The sequence below is a fragment of the Melospiza melodia genome, chromosome 5 (assembly GCF_035770615.1).
Source record: "Melospiza melodia melodia isolate bMelMel2 chromosome 5, bMelMel2.pri, whole genome shotgun sequence".
Taxonomy (NCBI): Eukaryota; Metazoa; Chordata; class Aves; order Passeriformes; family Passerellidae; genus Melospiza; species Melospiza melodia.
The window spans coordinates 91,833,346-91,855,128 of NC_086198.1; the positions used below are offsets into that span (position 1 = coordinate 91,833,346).

Here is a 21,783-nt window from a genome sequence, read left to right on the forward strand (position 1 = left end):
ATGGGGGGGAATTTTTTTCCAAGTGTCTCTCCCCATTTCTCCTGGTAGAAGGAGAGAACAGTTTGTGTTGATCCAGTGGAAGTGCAGGAATATGGATTTAATGGTATCTGTAATAAATGCATTGGGGTAAAGTCTTGAAATTGGTTCTTTGTGGCCTGGAGCAGATGGGGATCACTGGGTGGCAGTGACAGGAGTTGATTGTGACACATGAATGCTTCACATTTGCAGTCATCCAAGGAATCTGTGATGACTACAACTTGGATTTCAATGCTTTCTATGCCTGGATTGGACTCTGGAACAGCTTTTTCCTTGTGATCTACTCCCTCTTTAATGTCAGCCTCCTGATGAAGCTCTTTAAAAGGTAGCTATTTTCAAGAAGTCATATTTTGATCAGATTATTCTTCAAATGGAAAAATTACACATTCCACCAGCTCCTTAATTATGAACTTGCTGCAAAATGTATTTTGTGAGAGGAGGAAAGTATCATTTTGGCTTATTGTTCCAGCTTGAAAGAAGTTCTCTGATTTACTGGGTTTTGTTTCTAAGTTGGAGCCTAACTCAAATTGGTGTATTTTCATGTAAATTGATGAATATGCTGATTTTTCTTTGAGCAGAGTTGAATGCAGCTCTATTAATTCCTGGGCTTTTTCCGCAGGTCAACAGAAGAAATAATTGCACTTTTTATATCCATCACATTTGTGCTTGATGCCATCAAAGGCATTATTAAAGGTAAGTCTTGCAACAGAGTTTTTCAGAGCAGATCTCTGCTTTGCTGCCTTGTCAAAGGCAAGCACAAGGCTGCAAAAATGTGTGATGTTTGCTTGTTCTGTGTTCAAAGTCTTCAGGGGAAAAAAGAAAATCAGTGTGTGAGATAGGAGCAGCCCTTTGTCAGCAATTTACCTGGGTGTGCAGAATTTTTAGCAGCTCTGATTTCTGTTGGTTGAGACAGAATTGGTTTCTCAACTTCCACCAAATGGAGAAACCATTATGTTATTGATGTGAGTGCTTCCTCCTGATTGCAGTTTGGTTTTGAAAAAAGAAAAAAGTCCAATTTGAATGCAGTGTTTGGAGTCCTTATTCCTTGACACATTATTCAGACTCTGTGGAGGGGAGTTGAAAGATGGGTTGGGATTTCTTTGTTTTCCCTGAGCTCTGAGACCCTTCTTTAATGTCAATACAAGGACTGCAGTGCCTCCAGGACCTTCTTGAAGCTCCTCTGCCCTTTCAAACCACTTGGTTTTCCCATTTCTGGGTTAAATTCTACATCTCCATGGAGAACCTTGAGGTTTAACAGATTCCTCTGAAACTTCTCTCCCTCCCCATGGGGATTGGCAGGAGGTATTTGAGAAGGTGAATCATGGTAGCAGAAATACCTTGTGAATATCAGCATTTCTGTTCATCCCAGTAAGGAGCTGGACAATTCCTTGATTTTTATGACCTGTTGTCCAGCATCCCAAAATTTGAGCTATCTTTGAAATCCTTCAGGATACATCCAAGCACACTCCTTGTTTTTAAGACACTCAGGCTTGCAAGGGAATGCTTTCCAAGAGATTTGACACTGCAGTGCAATTTGAAGTGAGAAACTTTCTTGCTTGACTGGGAATCCTTAATTGCCTTGTGTGCTTTGATTGTGCAATCAGAGGGTGTTTTTTTCTCTGTAGAACACCTGCATCTTTTAAATATCCTGCTTGGAGCTTGGTGAGGCAGAGGTTTTATGGGATAGTTGTTGACTCTGTGAGCTTTGCTGAGTGTGTGCTGTCAGTGCCCTGTCCTGGAGGCATGGGGCAGTCTCCAGGTGGTCCTCAACAGAACATTCAGCTGCTCTGTAAAAATTAGCAAATATTCACAAAGCTTCTGTAGCCCAGAGCTGATCTCCCATAGCAGAGGTTAAAAATGCAGGAAGCATCCATTGCTCTTGTCTTGCCAGACTTTCAGTAATATGCAAGAAAATCCTTGGAGTATTGCAGTGGGAACAGGAGAAGATGCTGTAAGACAAGGGGCAGTGGCCTTACTGACAGAAATCAGGTTTAGATTGGATATTAGGGAGAAATTCTTCACTGTGAGGGTGGTGAGGCCCTGGCAGAGTACCCAGAGAAGCTGTGGCTGCCTCTGGATCCCTGGCAGTGTTCAAGGCCAGGTTGGATGGGACTTGGAGCACCCTGGGATAGTGGAAGATGTCCCTGCCCATGCCAGGGGGTGGAACAAGATGATCTTAAAGATCTCTTCCAACCCAACACCTTCTGTGATTTTATGTGTGATTAGTGAACCAGTTGAATGTTCTTTGTACTTGTGAAGGGATGAATTTGTAGGAATGATGGTGATAAAGTCACACCAACACTCCTTTGCCAGCTCATGTTGGCTTCAGCTGCACCTGGGAGCGTTCAGGGGTCCACAGGTGGGACCAAAGCTGTTTCCAGACACAGGATGGCACCGGTGCTGGCAGGCACAGACTTTACCCTTAACCCTCTTAGAGCCCACATTTAAAAACGTGTCACCAGTGCAACTCATGGCCACAGGCTCATCTTTGTTCTTCCCTGCCTGTTTTTGAGGAGGTGATGGTTCACTGCTGCCACCTCCTCCTCCTCCCACTCAAAATTTTGGTTGAGCAGTTCAGTAGGAAGTGAAAGCTGGTATTTTTTCGGTGCTGTTTAAATGTGTCCTGTTAGTGCCTTGGCTTTTTGAGTGCCAGGGGACAATGCCACCCCTTCCCAGACGTTTTCCCAGCCTGTTGATAGCCTTGATTCTGTGCAAGGTACACATGCAGGAAAGGAGGGGACGGGAGCCAAAGCCACACGGTCCGGTGACACTTTGTTTTCACTGCCTGGCCCGGCCACCGAGGCTGTGTTTGTTTGATCTTGACATCTGCACTGAGCAGGAAATGGTGGTGAGCAGGCAGAGGAAAACAAAGCCAGCTCATGTTGTTGGAGGCTGGAGAAGGGCTTGGCTTCAGCCAGGGCACCCCTGGCTCTGCTGCTCTCTCTGGATGATGGCAGCAAGGTTCACTGAGCTCTGGTGCAAAAACAAACCAGAAATGTTCAGGAATCAAATCCTTCCCAGCAAGGTGGTATGGGATGAAGGCTTCCACTCTCTTGGCATGTTCTCGTTGCTTGAATTAAATACAAGAGTAAAGCAAGGTTTTTTCCTCTTATCCAGGAGGGACTGGAGCAATCCTGCCTGGGTTGGTGCATATAAATGGAATTGCAACCTCAGAGATGGAATGTGGAGTGGTGTAGTCAAGCTGAGCACCAAAGATCAGCCCCAAATATATTCTTGCAATATATCCCAGCCCTAAATATATTATTGCATTATAGCCATCTGTGGGAGCTTGAGAAAATCTGCAAGACCCAAAACAAAATCACTTGTTTGTTACTCATTCCAGTCCAAATCTTAATCCAGAGGAACGCAAATACATTCTCTGTAGTTCCTGGCTTGTTTGTGCTGCTGGTTTCTCTGATGCTCAGATGTGTCTCTGGGACTCAGCAGCACTCAGGGTGAGCAGGCTTTTCTCCCTGGCCAGCTGTGAATTCCCAGGAAATGCTGCCAGAATCATTTTTGTCAGGACAAAAGAGTCCTTTGGCATTCGGAGCCGGAAAGTGCAAATCTTCTAACGAGCCTTTCTGTGCCAGGCTCTGGGTCATGGCAGTGCCCTGGGGCCCAGGATTTTTTTTTACCTGTTTTCAGAGCAGGTGTGTGTGTGTCCTGCCAGGGCTGAGGCAGCTGGAGCACAGAGGGAGGAAATGAAGGAGGGCAGAGCCTCTTCCATAGCATGCGCTGGGGAACCTTTCTGGAGCGGGGTCAGGATGGGATTGCTCCTCACTGGGGGAACCTTTCTGGAGCTTTAAGGTGATCTCCTCACTCCTGGTGCACTTTGAGAGGTTACATTTTGATCTGTAAACCTACTGTGATGTTTAAATTTATGTACGGATGTATTGAATGAGAGACAGTCTTGTCTCTTGTGGCCTACATACCATGCTAGCCTCATCCACTTGTGGAATGCCCAGACTCCTTTTAAAGCGCCTTTAAATCCTTCCAAAGATGGTGCAGGAAAGATCATTACTGCATTTCTAATGGCTTCTGTGTTGAACTTGGGGCTTTTTACACTGGGGTGAGCTCCAAAGCAGCAGTAACACAACCTGGGCTTCAGTCCAGGTGGTTGCAAATATTGGTTGGGCTGCACAAGAACATTCAAAGTTCCCTCTCAGATATTCAGAATTAGTTTGTCTTCACTGCTTTCCCTGTGGCCACTGCAGATGGAAAAGCTGAAATGTTTGGTGCTTTCAGAACCTGGATTATTATTTGAGAGTGAGGGAAATGTTAGGAAGTGCATTTTAGCCTAAGCTTCAGGTGGTTGTGGTTTTGCCTAGAGAGGATGGTCTTGCCCTGAAGTTCTCTATGCAAAGTTTGAAGGGGTATTTTGACCAAAATGAAGAAGGATAGTGGGACTGCAAAGTTCTGGTGGGGTGGTTTCCATGCTCCTGTATTTCCCATGGGTATAGGGAAGTGTGGATGCTGCATGTTGCCATTGGAGCAGATATTGTGGGAACACTGAGGCTGCAAAGCCCAATTCCCATCTTCTGCTTTTACTTGCTCCTTCAGGCTGTTCTTCCCCAAAGAGGTGAAATGATGCAAAAAACATATTTTTACACTTGGAGCCAGCCAGTGACATAGAAATGGGAACACAGTAAATGCTCAAGAGCAAGAGGGTCTTTACAGCTGTCCATTCCTTAAATAAATGCCTTTGAGCTGTTCTAAAATATTTATGGACAGTTCCATTGCTGGGTGTTTTGCTTGTGCAGGTTTACTTCAGGCCTGTAACTCTAATTTGCATTGTAAATTTAAATGTTCTGCCAGGTTTTGCATATCAACACTTACCTCTAAAATCTGGACTAGCCTTGGAAGAAAAGTAATTAGTGTACACTGTGTAATCCACTTAAGGATCTGTGCAACCTGGCTGCTCTTAGTGTTTCCAGAGAATCCTGATGGAATTTGTTTGCCAGGCTGCTGAAAGCAGGTGTCTAGATAGAAATATTTATATGTGTATCTAACAGCAGTGCTTCCAGTGTTGGGAACAAAACCACATAATTAGCACTGGAAGTCCTTACAGTGTTGCTTTATAGATTAGTCTAAATTACCTGTTAAAATAAGTGAAAAAATCATTTTGTGAAGCGCTGGCTTCCTAAGAGCAACAGCTCTGATTTCTGTCTGCAGGCTTGAGAGGCAGAGCTGGTGAAGCATAACGTTAATACTTCGTGATCAAGCAAGAAACCCACTTTATTTAACTTGCTTTGATTGTCTTCTCCTAACGCTTGCCTGTTGGTTGTTTGTGCAGTTTTTAAGACATATTACCGCAATGACCAGGCAGGAGGTGGAAAACCAAGGGCTGATGCTATCCCAGGCCTTGGCATCAACACCAGCTTCTTGATGAACTCCTCAGTGGGCGAGAACCAGACTTGCACTCAGGATGGGCACCACTACGGGCGCGAGACCGCTGTCCTCAGCCTCATGCTGATGTTGGGAACCCTCTGGCTCGGCCACACCCTCTATCAGTTCAAGAAAAGGTGAGTTGTTCAGAGCTCAGGCTGCTGACTGTTTCGTGTTCTCTCTGAGGGAGTCATTAACAGAATGACCAGGTTGGAAAAGACCTTCAAGATCATCCAGTCCAACCCAGCCCCAACACCTCAACTAAGTCCTGGCACTGAGTGCCAAATTCAGTCTTTTTTTAAACACACCCAGGGATGGGGACTCCACCACCTCCCCAGGCAGCCATTCCAGAACTTTATCACTCATTGTGTGAAAAACTTCTTCCTAATATCCAACCTGTACTTCCCTTGGTGCAGCTTGACTGTGTCCTCTGGTTCTGTCAGTGCTGCCTGGAGAAAGAGATCAACCCCACCTGACTACAGCCACCTTTCAGGGAGTTCTAGAGAGTGATAAGCTCACCTCTGAGCCTCCTTTTCTCCAGGCTGGACACCCCCAGCTCTCTCAATTGTTCCTCACAGGGTTTGTGTTCCCAGCCCCTCACCAGCCTTGTTGCCCTCCTTGGGACGTGCTCAAGTATCTCAACATCCTTCCTAAACTGAGGGGCCAGAACTGGACACAGCACTCAAGGTGTGACCTCACCAATTTTGCAACCCAGGAATATCAGGTGGAAGCCAAAGACAGAGATGAACTTGCCAGGGCCACCTGGAAAATATTCCCAGCAGAACAAAATGTGCACTCAGTGGATGATGTCCTTCTGTCTTTGGTTTGGCCTCACAAGGGACTTTCTAAAAAAAGCTTTGGGTTCCCACTTGGGATCCCTGTATCTCCCTCCAAACAGGCATTGAACCATTTTGCTGAGCAAAAATTCCTGATGGTGCAGGAAGGTCTACTGAGAGTGTACCTTCAGTGTGCTCCCAGGAGTCAAACATTGGCTCTAATTTGGGGTTTGCTCCTATTGCTCTTAAAACTCTTCATTTGAGATGCAGGAATCAATTAAAGTAAAGTGCAAATGAGACACAAATTGGTGCTTGACGGCCTTTTTTTTTCCTAGCTTGCATCTTATTTTCTTGTGTCTTTGTGTTTTGCTTCTGCACTCATCAACCTTCAAAGGTTCCAGAAGACTTAGGGCTGAGTAAAAGACTAATTCATCACTCGAAGTATCTCTTTAGCATTGCAAGATGAGACTGAATTTTCACTTTTAAACATTAAATGTTGTCAGGATTGAGTGATTGTCCTGACAGTGGGGTGCTGATGGGAATTTCTTGTCTCTTTTGCAGCCCATATTTGCACGCGAGGGTACGTGAAATTCTGTCCGACTGTGCCTTACCCATTTCAGTCTTGACCTTCTCTATTGTGGGTTCCTTTATCTTCAATGAAATTGAAAGTAAGTTCTTGTTTTGTTCTCTGGAATTCTGGGGTTTATGAAAGCGAGAAGTGAAATCCTAGAAGGGTTTTGCTAATAAAGTTCTTCCATATAGTTTCACAAATTCTTTGTGTACCTCCCACCAAGAGCTCAGATTTCCTTACTGTTAGATTTATATAATTCAAAACCCTGATTGAGTCTGGGGCAAGAAAAATTATCCAGATGTGTCTTTTCAATGAGTTTGAAGAATGTGTCATAAAAAGGGAGATGAACAATCTCTGGCAAAGAACAAAGGGCAGAGTAATCAGCAGGCAGGAAGGGTTGTTGCCAGTCATATCAACATGGAGTTGGTCATCCCAGTTTGTCCTCTTTGTCTCCAGTTTGTTTTCCTAATTTAGGTGAAATGGTGCAGAGCATCTGGGCAGCTCTAAGTTACACAAGGAAATCTAAAAATGAGCCACCATTCATTGGCCAGATAGATCAACTTTTCCATATCAGGAAGTGATAATGGGGACAGGAATTGCATTGTCCTGCAGTGACGTCAGCGGGTGATGTGAGGAAATGTATGGAAACAAATAAGAAATGGCTTTTTTTTTATTGTGATGGCCATTCCATCCAGTTGGATTGCAAAATGATGTGTGGCCATGTGTGATTTATCCCTAGCCATGGATTGCTTCCAATAGCAGCAGTTTTGATTTAGATTTTATACTAAAATGCCTTGCACAGCTTGTTGGAGATGAGGAAGTTCTCAAATGCCTCTGTGGGTTGATGAGCTGAGCATTGTGGTGCTGGTTAGAAATAAGGCTTCCTCATCTAAAAACATGTTGCATCTGTGGAAAACAAGTTTCCCTCTTTTGTTTTGCTCCAATATCTGTAATGCCTTGCTAGGACTAGCAGTGGTCTGTCCTATCAGGATGGCAGCCAAGTTTTAAATGGATGGAGGAAAAAAATAAACCAAACCAGCCAGATGGACCCATCTTCCATGGCCTCCAGGCTCCCACATGCCAGAGCATCACTCCTGCTTTCCTGCTTGCTTCCCAGTACTTCGTGGTGTGGGTAAAACATTGATGGTTTTATAAGAAGGTGCCTCCTAACATCCTTCCTCTCCTCTTTGCAGTGTCCAAATTTAACTACAACGCCTCCGACAGCTTGTTTGTGCTGGCCCCTGTGCAGTCCCTGTCCATTGGGTCAGTGATGAGTGCCATGGGGCTGGGATTTCTCCTCTCCATGCTCTTCTTCATCGAGCAGAACATCGTGGCGTCGCTCACCAATGCCCCAGAGAACAGGTAACACCTCTGTGGAGGGATGTCCCTGGGTCTGTCACCACCACTGCTGACCCAAAGCTTATCTGAACACCAGAAATGTATTCAGGGTGTGTTCTTAAGAATTTCTGTTGTCACAGGTGGAGGTAACTGCTGCTTAACTCCTCACCATCCCCAAAGCCTGATGTTGTGGCAATGAGCCAGAACCACAAATCCTCCACGATCTCATCACCTCAACCTGTTTCTTCCTTACTCTCTGCCCAACACCATTGTTTGTCCTCTAAAACTCTCAAGGCATTTTTCAGGAAGAGTTTGGGACACAAGAGGTGGTGTAGTGAATGTGGAGTGGATGTTTTGTACAGTTTGAGGTCTTTGGATGCACCTCAAGATATTTTAGGGAGTGTCTGACACATGTGGACACTTGCACTGCTCTTGCAGTACAGAGAATTTGTTGAAAATGAGAAGTCAATGACCTACATAAATGCTGTAGCACAATGTGCTGCAGCTGAGCATCAGGAGTGTTGGGAGTTGGTAAATTCCATCTGCAAAAAAGGTGGAAGTGCAATAAAACAATATGTCCAATGTCTGATAAGTCTCACTTGTGTGCAAACTTGAGATGTTGCACTATTAAAATATTCCCTCTGATGTTTTTGTGCCAACTGCAATCAGATGTGATGTCAAGAATGAATGTGGATGACTTTTTTTCCAGGGGAACTACCACGTCTCTGAGGATTTTTTGCTAATGTGATGCGTGGGAGGGTTCTCTCCTTGCATAATATCCATTAGCATTCTCCATGTTGTAGCTGGAGTGACACAGTATTAGGAGAGAGGAGACAAGCTCAAATTCAGCTACACTAATTTAGTTTCCTTTGACCACTTCTTATCTCTATTATATCCCTTTAAGTGTTGCATAAATCTGTATGTAAGTGGGTCATCTCTCAGCTAAGATGAATTTCTTCTACACTTTTGGTATTTTCCACTAGAGTGTCTTTAAGGAATGTAAAATACTCTTTGGAGTTTTTAAGAATGCTTTTCAGAGCATCTGGGTACAGAGCTGAGCTGGTCAGGTGTTGGGGCAGGGATTTTTAGAGATGTAAAAGCTGGGACTTGACACCATCTGTTTGTGGTGCCAACACAGACACTTTGCACTATCCCAGGTTGCTCCAACCCCCATCCAGCCTGACCTTGGACACTTCCAGGGATCCAGGGGCAGCCACAGCTGCTCTGCGCAATCTGTGCCACCCATACAGGGAAGGATTATTTTCTAATATCTCATCTAAATCTACTCTTTGTCTGTTTCAGTCCATTCCCCCTTGTCCTGGAAGGCTGCAATGAGGTCACCTCCAGATTGAACAATCCCAATTCTCTCAGCCTTTCCTCACAGAGCAGAGGTGCTCCATCCCTCTGATAATCTTGGTGGCCTCCTCTGGATTCATTCCAACAGGTTAATGTCCTTAAAGCCTTCTGAAAAGAATGGGGAGGACAACAAACAATGACCCTGAGGGTGCTGAAGGTGCCTTTGCTCAGAGAAAGCAGCACGTGAGCAGGGGCTGTGTTTCCAACGCAGGAAATGCGTTTGCAATCCCACCCTTCCTGCCAGCACCTTCCAGAGGCATTACAGGGCAGACACCTACCTGACCCACTCACCCCACAGCCTCCTCAGTCAGTGGAAGGGGACACTCCCAGTGGGACCAGGCTTTTGTCCCAAAACAAGCCCCACCCCACATTTCTGCTGCCCAAACAATGGCTTTGATCTTTATGGGCTGGGTCATCTCTACCAGCTCCATGTGCCTCATGTCCAGGAGTATCATGGGTGGCTCCAAGTCTGTGCAGAGGTGTTCATTGCAGCTTGTTTGGGTGGCATTGACATCTAAATGATGCTCCCTTTCCAGCTGGTGGTGCCCACAGAGAATTCAGCTGATCCCTCACATTGTGTGAGGATGTCAAGTGCTCCAGTGGCAGAGATTCAGCCTGAGACCTTTCAGTGAGGGTTTAAAGTCTGAGAGCTGAATCCTTCCCCAGCTTTTTTTCTAAACTTTACTCATAATATCTCAGCATTATATCTCTCTTTACTCATAATATCTCATAATATCTCCTACAAGATAGGAGTATTCAGGAAAGGGACAGACCTTGGAAAAAATGGTTAAAGTCGATGTGAGTTCAGTCTTGGTGCTGCTTTCTGCACAGTCCTGGCAAAGTTGGTGTGCTCAGATTCCTCGGTGAAGGCTGTCAGATTCCCCATCCCCTAACAAAACAGGGAGGCTCTGCAGCATTTGATGAACTTAAAAGCAAATTTCCTTGGCTGGCTACCAACCTTTTGGAATGTGTTGCCCAGAGAAGCTGTGGCTGTCCCCCCTAGAAGTGTCCAAGGACAGGTAGGATGGGGTTTGGAGTAACCTGGGATAGTGGAAGGTGTCCCTGCCTGTGGCAGGAGGTTGGAACTGGATGATCTTTAAGGTTCCTTCCAACCGAAACCATTCTGTGATCCATTCCACAATTCTGTGACTACCAAGGAGGAGCTGAAGTTTAATGAATTCCTGTCCCATTTTCTTATCATGCAGTAGCAATTACATAATTAGGGGATTACTGCAGCATACCAAGCACATGTTCTGCTCGTGGGGAAGGAGACGGATCAGTTTCTTGTTCTTACAAACAAGAAAATTCAGTGTCAGTACTTTGACAACAAATGTTCAGGATTTTATGTGGACTCTGTGAGCAAACACATGCATGGATTTTGTGTAGACTCTGCAATAAATGTAGGAGAAAAACACTGAAATTTTCATGGGCTATTACTTCATGGGCTGCCTTTCTGCTCAGCATTGTTCTGTCCAGATGACAACAACTTTGGGGAGTAAACCATCACATTTCACTCCTTTAGCGTTCACACGGTAAATCCAGAGGTGTGGAATCTCTGTGTGCGTGTGAGAACTTGAGTGTTCGACACAGGCAGCCTGTAGGGTGTAACTGCTGTCCCCAACTGCTCATTGCAGGTTGGTGAAGGGCACAGCCTATCACTGGGACCTGCTGCTGGTGGCACTGATCAACACGGGGCTCTCGGTTTTCGGCCTGCCCTGGATCCACGCCGCCTTCCCGCATTCCCCCATGCACGTCCGGGCCCTGGCCTACGTGGAGGAGAGAGTGGAGAGTGGACATATCTATGAGACGTAAGTAGGGCTCTTTGGATTCATTTTTGAGCTCTTTGGATTCATTTTTGTGCCTTCCCAATCCTTTGGAAACGGTGGGTTTGCGTGGTTGGGGTGTTGGGTGTTGTATTCCAGACAGGAAAGTGATGGAAAGATGCACCCAATGAACCTTGATTTGGCTTCAGCCCCTTCACTCAGGCACTCAAATTCATGCTCTGGGCAGTGGCAGCATCCTACAGGGATCCCACCCACTCCATTGCAAATTCTGCTCTGGAAAAGTCAGCCAAGGCCATTTGCAGTTTCAGCCTTGTGGAAAGCTGAGGAGATGCTTTGGCCAGATCTCTCCGGATGCTTTCCCCAGAAAGAATCCAAAGCTGATTCACTGCCTGAAACCTGTCTGGTGGTTATTACGAAGGGGAGGAAAAATGCACCATTATTTCAGAGCTCCCATAACATCTCCCACCACATTTTGGGAAGGAGATGCCTAAATTCTCTGGGTTTTAAACAAAAACAAGTGTGAAGCCATGGCTGGGTCATGGGTTTCTATTTAAGACCAACTCTTCTGCTGCTCTGAGTTGAGCAACACATTCTTATCACAGACCTATTAAAAAAATTAAAAACCTTTTTCTCATGAAACAATCTCTGCTCTGGAGCAGATCTGGCCTGTTTGATCTCAGTCTGTTGCAGTTGAGTGCTTTTACCACAGGAGTGGTAATTTCCACTCACATACCATTAGTTTTAATTATCCTGCCTTGGTTTCCATTTTCTCCATTGCCACTTATCAAAAGTGATGCTAAGTGATCATTGATTTTGGGGGATGGAGTAGGTCTGTCTTAATCTCAGTCTTTCCTTCATGCTTGTTTCGGTGCCAAGTGGCCCAGCCCAGCCAGGCACGGCTGATTTTTGGGTCAGAGATGGACAAATTTCACCTTCCACATCTGGAAATTGCTGAGTTCTGCTGCACCCTGTAACTCTTCTACAGATCTTTTCCTGGGAGATCAGTCCCTTGGGTTTGTGTTCCCGTGAGGATATGTTGCTATTGGTTGTTTCCACAGTTGTACCTCTCTTGAATAAATGCTAAACCCTATTTAAAGAAAAAATCAACTTTGAAATTTGAGTTCTGTAGAGTTTTAATCCTTGCCCTTGCTCCTCATGTGCATGATGTGCTCTGGGATACCTGCACTCTCTTTCTTTGGGAGATGCAAAACTCACACTTTGAAATCCATGTGCCAAACCTCCCTCCTGTGTCTCCTGTTGTCACTTTGAATATCCAAATGCCTCTTTTTCCTGTTTTTCCACTGTCATGGTTCTGTATTCTGGCTTTGCTTTGACCAAGTCAAGGCCCCTGCCTGAACTAAGGACTAATTCCTGCACCCCTCCTCTCCTCCTTCACCCCAAATAAAAGCACCAGAGAGGCCTTTTTGGCCACTCTGTCCAAAATCCAGCTGCAGGGATTATCCTGGAAGGGCTGAGTGCTGCCCTGATCTCCCTGAGGATGTTTCCTCATGGCACAGCTCTGCTCTGCTGGAGGCAAATTGGTGCTGGGGACTGGATATTGGGAGTGAAAAAGGGAATGAGGGTTTCCTGGTGCTTTGAACTCCCTTTGAGACCTAAGCTTTTTGTTCTCTACAAAGCACTGGGGCTAGAACAGGAGGCTCCAAGCAATGCAGTCATCTTTTTCTTTTCCTTTTTTTTTTTTTTTTTCCCTCTTAGCCAGCTCTGCTGAAAAAGAAATGAAGCTCAATTAGAAAATCAACTCTGTCTCCCTTGGCAGGCTCCTTCCCTGCACTCAAAATCAAAGCTCCCACAGGATGATGATATAAACAAGGATAAAGATCTGTCACACTGAAAGCAAAATTTTCTTCTCCCCTGTAGAGAAACGATTTCAGTTTCCTGTGGCAATCTGCAAACAGGCTCTTGTTGCTTACTTGGAGAAGTTCAGGAATGGCTAATCCCATGCTAGCCATATTTAGAGGATTTTGGGGAAATGAGCCTGGATTATGCTCTTTAATCTCCATTAGTTACTTTATTTCTATCACAGCACAGACTTTCTGGAGCTGTTTCCTCAAGGGCCAAACCAGATTCTGAACACATGGAAATCAAGGATTCCTCTGTCGATTTAATGTGACTGTGATGTTCTTATTCTGGAAATGAGGTGCTGGAATTAGCAGAAGACCAATCTAAAGCTGGGAACATCAGTTTTACAAATATCATGTTTGGCCAATTATGAGCAATTATAGCTATGTTCTGATAAAATATTCCAAACTAATAAGTGGCATTAGCAGGAGCTGGCAGCAATTGCAGTACATCTTGCCTGTGATCAAACACAGTGCTGTGATTGCTGCATCCCTAAGAGATGGCTGCAGAAAATTCCATGAACTTCAGAAATCTCTTACCCAAGGGCTGCCACTCTGAGCTTGTTCTTGCAGCCTCGCTTCTGATGGAAATGTGATTTTGTAGCTCCTTTTGTTCCTGAGCTCTTCCGCTTGCATGACTTCCCTTGCAGACTTGTGTGTGCTTGCAGGGCAGGAGCCTCCCCAGCAGGAGGAGAGATCTCTGTGTGAGACAGCCCAGATTCTTCCTCTGTGGCTGACCTGGTGATGGAGGAACTCTTGTGTACCTGGATGAGGTTAAATCAGTGCATCCTTAAACTCCTGCTGCTCTGAGCCACCAAGGAGGCTCGTGGTGGTTCTGGCAGCTCTGGAGTGGCCAGACTGGAATTACTCTGGCACAGTTGCACTTTAAGCTGCTTGGCTTTGTTCATCTCCAGCAGTTATGTGGTGATCCAGGCCTGGAGGCAGTGGGAAAGATGCCAAACTCTGTCCATTTAGGTGGTGTCCCAGTTCCACCAGAGCTGGCAAGAATGGAGCACTCTGCCCTCCCTCAACCTCTCTAGGCACTGGCAGGGACCCCTTGGATGTGGGAGACTTGCAAGAGGATCCAACAAAATCTGTTTGGAAGGAGAAAAGCTGTGGTTTAAACCTGTTGGAAGGTTACTTAAAGGTTAACACCTCTGTGCATCCTGTCCTGGTAATCCTGGATTGTTTGTAGGACCTGCCCCACTACTCACAGAAGAATTCCAGTGTTGTCATCAGGATTTTGTGTGCTGTTTGTGGTACCTGTTGTTCTTTAGGTCTCATGACTGCTGGTGTTAATTCTGCCTTGTTGTCCAAATCCTCAGAGCAAGCTTTGGGCTGTCACCCTTTCCCTCCCTGTCCAAATACAGGTGTTGAAGGCTCCTTCATCCCCTTTTGTTCCTTGAAGGTATAAACAGTTTTCAAGTTCAACCTGACCTTACTTCTAAGCAAAACTCTCCAACTTAATGTTGCAATAATTGTCTTCTTCAGAACAGAATGATTAAGAAGTCCCAGCGGTGCATGTGCAAAGGAGAGAAGTGTGTTCTGATAGATCTTTGGTGTTAATCCTCAGAGAAATTTGTGTATAGGGTTAATTCAGAATTTGAGGGGTCTCATCCAGGGAATGAGGTCACTAAATGACACCAAAACAGCCTATGGACAAAATTTTTCCCTCATCATTGGGGGATTTATTCACTGGCTGATCCACTGTATCGTTGGATTTATCTTCTATAAAGAAAAAAACAAATTAGTAATCCTCTTTTTCTTTCCTTGTAAGTAGTCTTGACAGATGTGGGTTTCCTTTCCTCCTATTGTTTCTGGTGATTTTTTTTAGACTGGGAGGAGATGCTCACAGGTTTAGCTGAAGTGCACAGAAAACACAGCAGCCTCCCCTTAAGCAGGTTGCTAAAGCTGCTGCCTGCTTTCCTGTCAGTCTTCCCCTCAAAAAAAGCTCAATTTGTGGCCTGTCAGCTCTGGAAAATTTGCATTAATTAATGACATGTTTAGCATGGTAATAGGCAGTTGCCCACAGCAGGACAGAATCCCTGTGTGGTGCTCTCAGCACTCCCTTCCGTGTAAACAGGGAGATCCTCAAATCCATCAGAAATGCTGACTCGCTCTCAGGAGGAGACTGCTGACTTGCTGTTTGCTTTTTTGTTTGTTTTTTTTTTCCCTCCAAGACGTTCCTTATATCCTGGAGAAGTCAATGAGTTTTCTTTGGGAGAGAAGCCAGTTGCATGTGCCCAGGGTAAAGCAAGGGAGGGAAAGACCAGAAAGAGGATTCTTGGCTGGTTTGGTTTTGTTTTTTTTTTTTCTGCATTGTGCTAAACAGAATCAGTTTTGAGGGCAATTTAGTTCAGGATAGGATCTGTCAAGCTTTACAGAAGGGGAATTTGGCACTTTTCCAGCTGCTCTGTTTGAGCTGTGGATTAAGTGCCTGGCCTGGCTCCAGCCAGGCTCTGCCTCCTCAATGTCAGCGCGGGGCCAGAAGTGCTGATTTCAGTGGTGGGGATGAGTTTCCCTTTCCCTGGTGGCACACGTGTGCTCCATGGAGCAACCACTGGGATGAAAACGGATCTTGGGGTGTTCTCCCCATCTCCTAACCCCTCTTTTCCTGCTGCCAGGATTGTGAGTGTGAAGGAGACACGGCTGACAAGTCTGATGGCCAATTTCCTGGTGGGGCTGTCGCTGCTGCTGCTGCCGTTCCCCCTGCAGTGGATCCCAAAGCCGGTGCTCTTCGGCCTCTTCCTCTACATCGCCCTCACCTCCATCGATGGCAACCAGCTCTTTGAGAGGGTGGCTCTGCTGCTCAAGGAACAGGTACCTGGAGCTGTGTTTGCAACCCAGCTGTTCAAAATCTCAGCGTGGGATTTTTTTGTGAGGTGTTTATTTTTTTAATGAGGGTTTTTTGGGGAGTTTTAAACCCCCCCCTGTGCTGTCGTGTATTGTATTTGGGTTTTCCCTAGATGAAGGAAACAATGATGAATCTGACTCCCTGTTCTTAGAAGGCTAATTTAACTATATTATATTAAAAAATACTAAACTATACTGTACTAAAGAATACAGAAAGGATACTTACAAAAGGATAAAAAGATAATAATTTATAATTTTATGATACTATATTATATTAAAAACTACTAAACTATACTATACAAAAGAATACAGAAAGGATACTTACAAAAGGTTTAAAAAGATAATAATTGATTGCTTTTTGATACTATATTATATTAAAAAATACTAAACTATACTATATAAAAGAATACAGAGAGGATACTTACAAAAGGCTAAAAAGATAATAATTTATTATTTCATGATACTGTATTATATTAAAAATTACTAAACTATACTGTACTAAAGAATACAGAAAGGATACTTACAAAAGGTTTAAAAAGATAATAATTGATTGGTTTTTGATACTATATTATATTAAAAAATACTAAACTATACTATACTAAAGAATACAGAAAGGATACTTACAAAAGGATAAAAAGATATTAATTTATAATTTTATGATACTATCTTATATTAAAAAATACTAAACTATACTATATAAAAGAATACAGAGAGGATACTTACAAAAGGCTAAAAAGATAATAATGAAAACTCGTGACTCTTTCCAGAGTCCCAACACAGCTTGGCCCTGATTTGCCAAAGAGTGAAAACAACTCACAGCAGAATCCAATGGAACGATCACCTGTGGGTGAACAATCTCCAAACATATTCCAAAAGAACAAAACACAACAAGGAGAAGCAAATCAGAGGATTATTGTTTTTCTTTTTCTCTGAGGCTTCTCAGCTTCCCAGGAGAAAAATCCTGGGCAAAGGGATTTTTCCAGAAAATGTGAATGCCACAGTTGTCATCTGCAGAGTACATGCATTTAAAAAATAATAATATAAAATATAATGAGCACAACATCAAGAAATTATGATCTTTGATTTCCCCAGCAAAGCTTCAGGCAGGTACTTTTTGGTGCTGTTTTACACTTTCATTTTGTGTGAAATACCGCAAGATGGGATTTTAAACTCAAAATGAAATTACTTGTGTTATTGAAACCTCTGTGATGTGGGCTGAAAACAAACCTGGAAGATGTTTTTTTAAACCTGTCTCTGTTACAGGTGCTAAAAATGTGTTGTTTGGGAGTGTAGGTGGTACCTGGAGCAATCTCCAGCTCACCTTCTCTTATATAACAAGGATCAAGGGCTTAATAAGCCCAACATTTGGCTCTACATCTCTGCTAATCTGTCTTGATCTCCATTATTACATCCCAGAGGTCAAAACTGTGAAATTTGGGTAAAGATTGCATTTGTTATGTCATGTCAATTTTTGAACAGCTACTGATGTATGTGACTTATTACTTCTGGTTTCAGTAGGAATTATGTGTGGAATTTTCCAGGTTTTGGCATGCAAAATTAAAAAGTATTCTCAAATATGGAAAACTCCCTTTTGTGGAAACCTTTTAATGAGTCATGGCACAATCTAAAAGCCACTGAGGGTGTGTTGGTGCCAGCAGACAGTCGCTCATCCTCTTCATTGATGTATAGACAGTGAGTCAAAGCCTGAGTGCTCAGACATGAGCAAGGAACTGTCAAAAGAAACCACCATATTTAGCCTATTAATGTCATTTTTTTCCCCTTTATTTCTCAAAAATGGGTGGCTTATAGGAGCTGAGAAAATCCCTGTAGTGTGAGCACAGCCTCTTCCCATGTTTCCCTCATCTCCTGAAGCCCTAGAGGGGTTCAGCCAAGAGATGGGAGCTCCGGGGGCAAGCCTGGAGCCTTGCAAGGCTATAAAATAATGAGGAGCTGGGTGTCAGGGGGAGGAGCCATGGACAGGAACAACACCTGGATGCATCTGCTCTCCTTCCCACCTCTGGCTCTGGAGCCCTGGCAATCCCAGTCCTCCTCAGGGAATCTCATTACTGCCCTTCCCAAGGTGTTTCATTGCACTCCAGATGTTCCCTGAGGGGTGTCCCGTCTTCTCTGCAGGCTCTCAGTGCCCACTCATCCTCTGGATCTTACTGCCCATGCTGTGGTTTCTGGAATTAACTCTACAAATCCCATGTTCAACTGCTAAACCTTTTAAGGACCCCGATGGTGATTCATACACTGTACAAATTGATGACTTCCCTCAAACCCTGGTGTCCCATAGCTCCATTCTGCTGTCCCAAATCCAGGTCCCTGCATGTCTAACATGTGACTTTTCTCTTCCCAGACTGCTTATCCTCCGACCCATTACATCCGCAGAGTTCCCCAGAGGAAGATCCACTACTTCACAGGCCTGCAGGTCCTGCAGCTCCTCATCCTCTGTGGCTTTGGAATGTCACCCCTGCCTTACATGAAGATGATCTTCCCCCTCATCATGATAGGGATGATCCCCATCAGGTAGGAAGCTTGGTTGTATTTTTTTCCCTGTCTCCCATGTCTTGTGTTTTCAGGCTTGGATTGTTGGAAGTCTGAGGAGAGGAGAAACTGGAGCTGGACTTGTTTAGTCTGAAGAGAAGAGTGAGAGGGGATCTCACCAATCCATATAAATACCTCCAGGATGGTGCCGGACTCTTTCCAGTGATGCCCAGTGACAAGACAAGCGCTAAAGGCCACAAACTAAAACACAAGAAGTTCCACCACAATATGAGGAAGAACTTCTTTATGTTGAGGGTGGGAGCAGCCCCGGAGTCTCCCTCTCTGGAGACATTCCAAACCCACCTGGACATATTCCTATGTCACCTGCTCCTGGGGAATTGGGCTGGGTGATCTCCAGAAATCCCTTCCAATCCCAGCTATTGCATGAAGTAGGAGTGGTTCAGGAGGGTTTTCTGCATTTTCCAGACAAACAGCTCCTGGAAGTGGGTAACAACAAGGGATTTTTTACCAGCTGCTGAGACCTGAGGAGAAATCAGGATTTCACTGCTGCTGAGAGTTGTGCAGAGAGTTCTGGGCTGGCAGGTGCTCTTCTTCCAGCTTCCCAGGAGACAAAACCTCTCCTTTTTAGTTCCTTTGAGATGCCTGATCTTCCAGAGAAGCCATAGTCCAAACCTCTAGGTGGTATTTGATAACGTTCCTTATCACTTTGCAATTTGATTTTCCAGCAGAGCTGGAAACTTTTCCTAAGAGGAATCCTTATCTCTTACATAGTGCTGTGGTGACCTCCCAGAACTCCTGCACTGCTGGATGCCCCTGTCAACGATCAGTTGGGTGAAACTGGCCACATTTAAATTTAAAATATATATTTAAAACTGGGAGGACCACACAATATCCTACAGAGAGAGAGAGAATCGAGATAGAATCATTAAGAAATTTAACTAATTTCTTCCTTGGTGTTCATTAGCAGCCACTGCCCATCATTCTCCAGTTAAATCATTCATGCTCTCAGTCCTTTGGATATAATGAGAGGCCATAAAAAGATCTTGGAAAGAACAGATCAAGTTTCCAGTCCACTTGATTATTTTTAGGCCAGCATGGTACCAGTGATATCTGCTTGACTTTGAGCTTGCAGTCCCAGAGATTTTGCTAAGTCCAGGGCTGCCAATTTGCTGATCTGCACCACCTGCAGTGCTGTTTTCCTTGGCTGATAAAGATGGGTCCAGTCCTTTCTGAAACAAAAGCAAATGTTAGAGCCACCATGGCTTTCAGCAGGATCATGTCAGAGCCATTTGGGCTGGATTTTAAAAGATAAACAGGCTTGGAAAACACAGAAATTATTGTTCCTCTGGTGGTAATGCCTCACCTGCCCTTCACACTGGTGGCACTTGGGGTGCCTGGATGAGTAGCTGGTAAATATTCCAGAGCTGGATGAGTGGCTCCTGTGGGAATTGCAGCTCAGTGCAGAACAAAAAACGTGGGGCACACTCAGCCAAATTCAGGCATTGGACATGGTATAAAAAACTCAATTAGTGTGGAGAGAATGCAGTCAAAAAATCTGATTTTGTACTCAGAGCTAGATACTAATATGCAAATCTATCTTCTTTTCAGTAAATAAGATGCTGTCACTTTATACCCTCTGTGTTGCTAACTCATTTCTCTTTCCAGGGCAGTTTTTGCCCAGCAGCTGGATAATCAGCCCTGCTGCCAAGGGGAAGATGCTGCCTGGCACAGCATGAAAATTTGCCCTTGGCTTTGCTTCCTCTGATTTCCTTTGCCTTCATGTAGTTTGTGTGGCCTCCAGCCAAGAAGGCAGCACCATGATCCATGAGCTCTGTAGTTAATGACTTTTTCCCAAAGATCTGGCACTCTAAATAGATGAGGCACTTGAAGAAATTTAATATATTTTCTCCAATTTAATTTTTTAAAGAAGTGAAGGGAGAAGGAGGAGGTGGGACAGTAGCCAGGGAGCAAATGCAAGAATCAAGCAAGGCATGGCTTTGTTTGGTGTCCCATCCAGAACTCAGCCATGTCCCAAAGCCACATTTCCATCCATCCAACAGCTGGAGAAACATGATTTGTGTTGTCATTAGTGGGGGATCACTGGTGTGGTCTCAGACAGATTCTGAGAAGCCACTGAAATCCATGACTGCAGTGGAAAACAGCTCGATTGAAGAAGAACTTGATCTCTTTGGCTTTTCCCAGTTCCTGGCCTAGATTCAGAACTTTGGGATGATGAGTTTTTGGTTGCCTACAGAAGAATCTTCTCTCCAAGTTGTCTCTTATCTGGGCTCTCAAGCATTTTATTCTATGATGGGTCTATTTAAGGAGATCCTGGTATTTCTCATTTATAAGTGATGTTCGGGATCTCTTGTACAGCTGTTGAAATCTGAAACTGATTTTTTTTTTGGTGCTTTATCAGTTATTTTAACAGCTGAAGAGTCACATCCTTGTAAAACATGGGAAAATGCCACATAAATGTGCATTGGGATTGGGTTTTTTCTCATTTTTTGTTGTTGTTGTCGTTGTTGAGTTGTAGTTTGTATTTTATTATAGGGTGCTTTATTTATAAAATAAAATATAATAGGGTATTTAGGGTATTTGATTTATAAAATACCCTATAATAAAATAAAATAATTCCTTATAATAATAATAAAATAAAATAATACCCTTCATAATAATAAAATAAATAATAATAATAAAATAATAATAAAATACAAACAGTTTTATTTACAAAATATTTAATTAGTTTAAAATATTATTTTAAACACTTCTTAAAATAAATTTAAATTTTATTCTAATGTGTGACGGTAGTATAAAAGTAGTGTTAGTTCTTATTTTTTAAATGACATATATAATACTATTAATTTATGTAAATATATTATTTGGGTTTTTATTTAAAATTTTTGTATATATGTGAATAGTTTTATTTACTTACAAGATTTACAAGAGGAACTTCACAGTGCCTTTCTAACCCAAATATATTAATTTGTGAGGATGTTCTTGCAAAAAATCAAATTTAAAAACATTTTTATAATAAGTAATTTTTATTAATTTTTTTTATATTAAACTTACTTCTTAAAGTAAGCTTATATACTTTTTTTTTAAGTAATATGTTTTACATGTGTTTGTCCATGCATCTCCACGTGGAGAAGCCGGACACCAGGTCAGGATGGTCTTGTTTGGAGTCACAGCTCTTCACCTCTGTATTTTTGTCACCCTGAGGACTTGGTTGTGACAGAGCTGTGGGAAAGTGACTTCCTCCAGTGAGCATGAGGATGAGGATGTTCTCTTTCCAGCTGGAAGGAGGGAGGAGGCTC

At 43.7% G+C, this 21,783-nt stretch overlaps 1 protein-coding gene across 5 annotated transcripts in view; it reads left to right on the forward strand.

The window, feature by feature from the left end:
- SLC4A11 (solute carrier family 4 member 11) overlaps positions 1 to 21,783 on the forward strand; it is a 98,206-nt gene that overhangs the window by 72,702 nt on the left and 3,721 nt on the right. For all 5 annotated transcript variants that reach the window (XM_063157858.1, XM_063157856.1, XM_063157857.1 and 2 more), the window contains 8 exons: positions 229 to 361; positions 656 to 729; positions 5,330 to 5,558; positions 6,759 to 6,865; positions 7,962 to 8,130; positions 11,097 to 11,270; positions 15,730 to 15,925; positions 18,318 to 18,487. In XM_063157858.1, the coding sequence (XP_063013928.1) occupies positions 229 to 361; positions 656 to 729; positions 5,330 to 5,558; positions 6,759 to 6,865; positions 7,962 to 8,130; positions 11,097 to 11,270; positions 15,730 to 15,925; positions 18,318 to 18,487 (1,252 nt within the window). The remainder of the gene's footprint in view (positions 1 to 228; positions 362 to 655; positions 730 to 5,329; positions 5,559 to 6,758; positions 6,866 to 7,961; positions 8,131 to 11,096; positions 11,271 to 15,729; positions 15,926 to 18,317; positions 18,488 to 21,783) is intronic.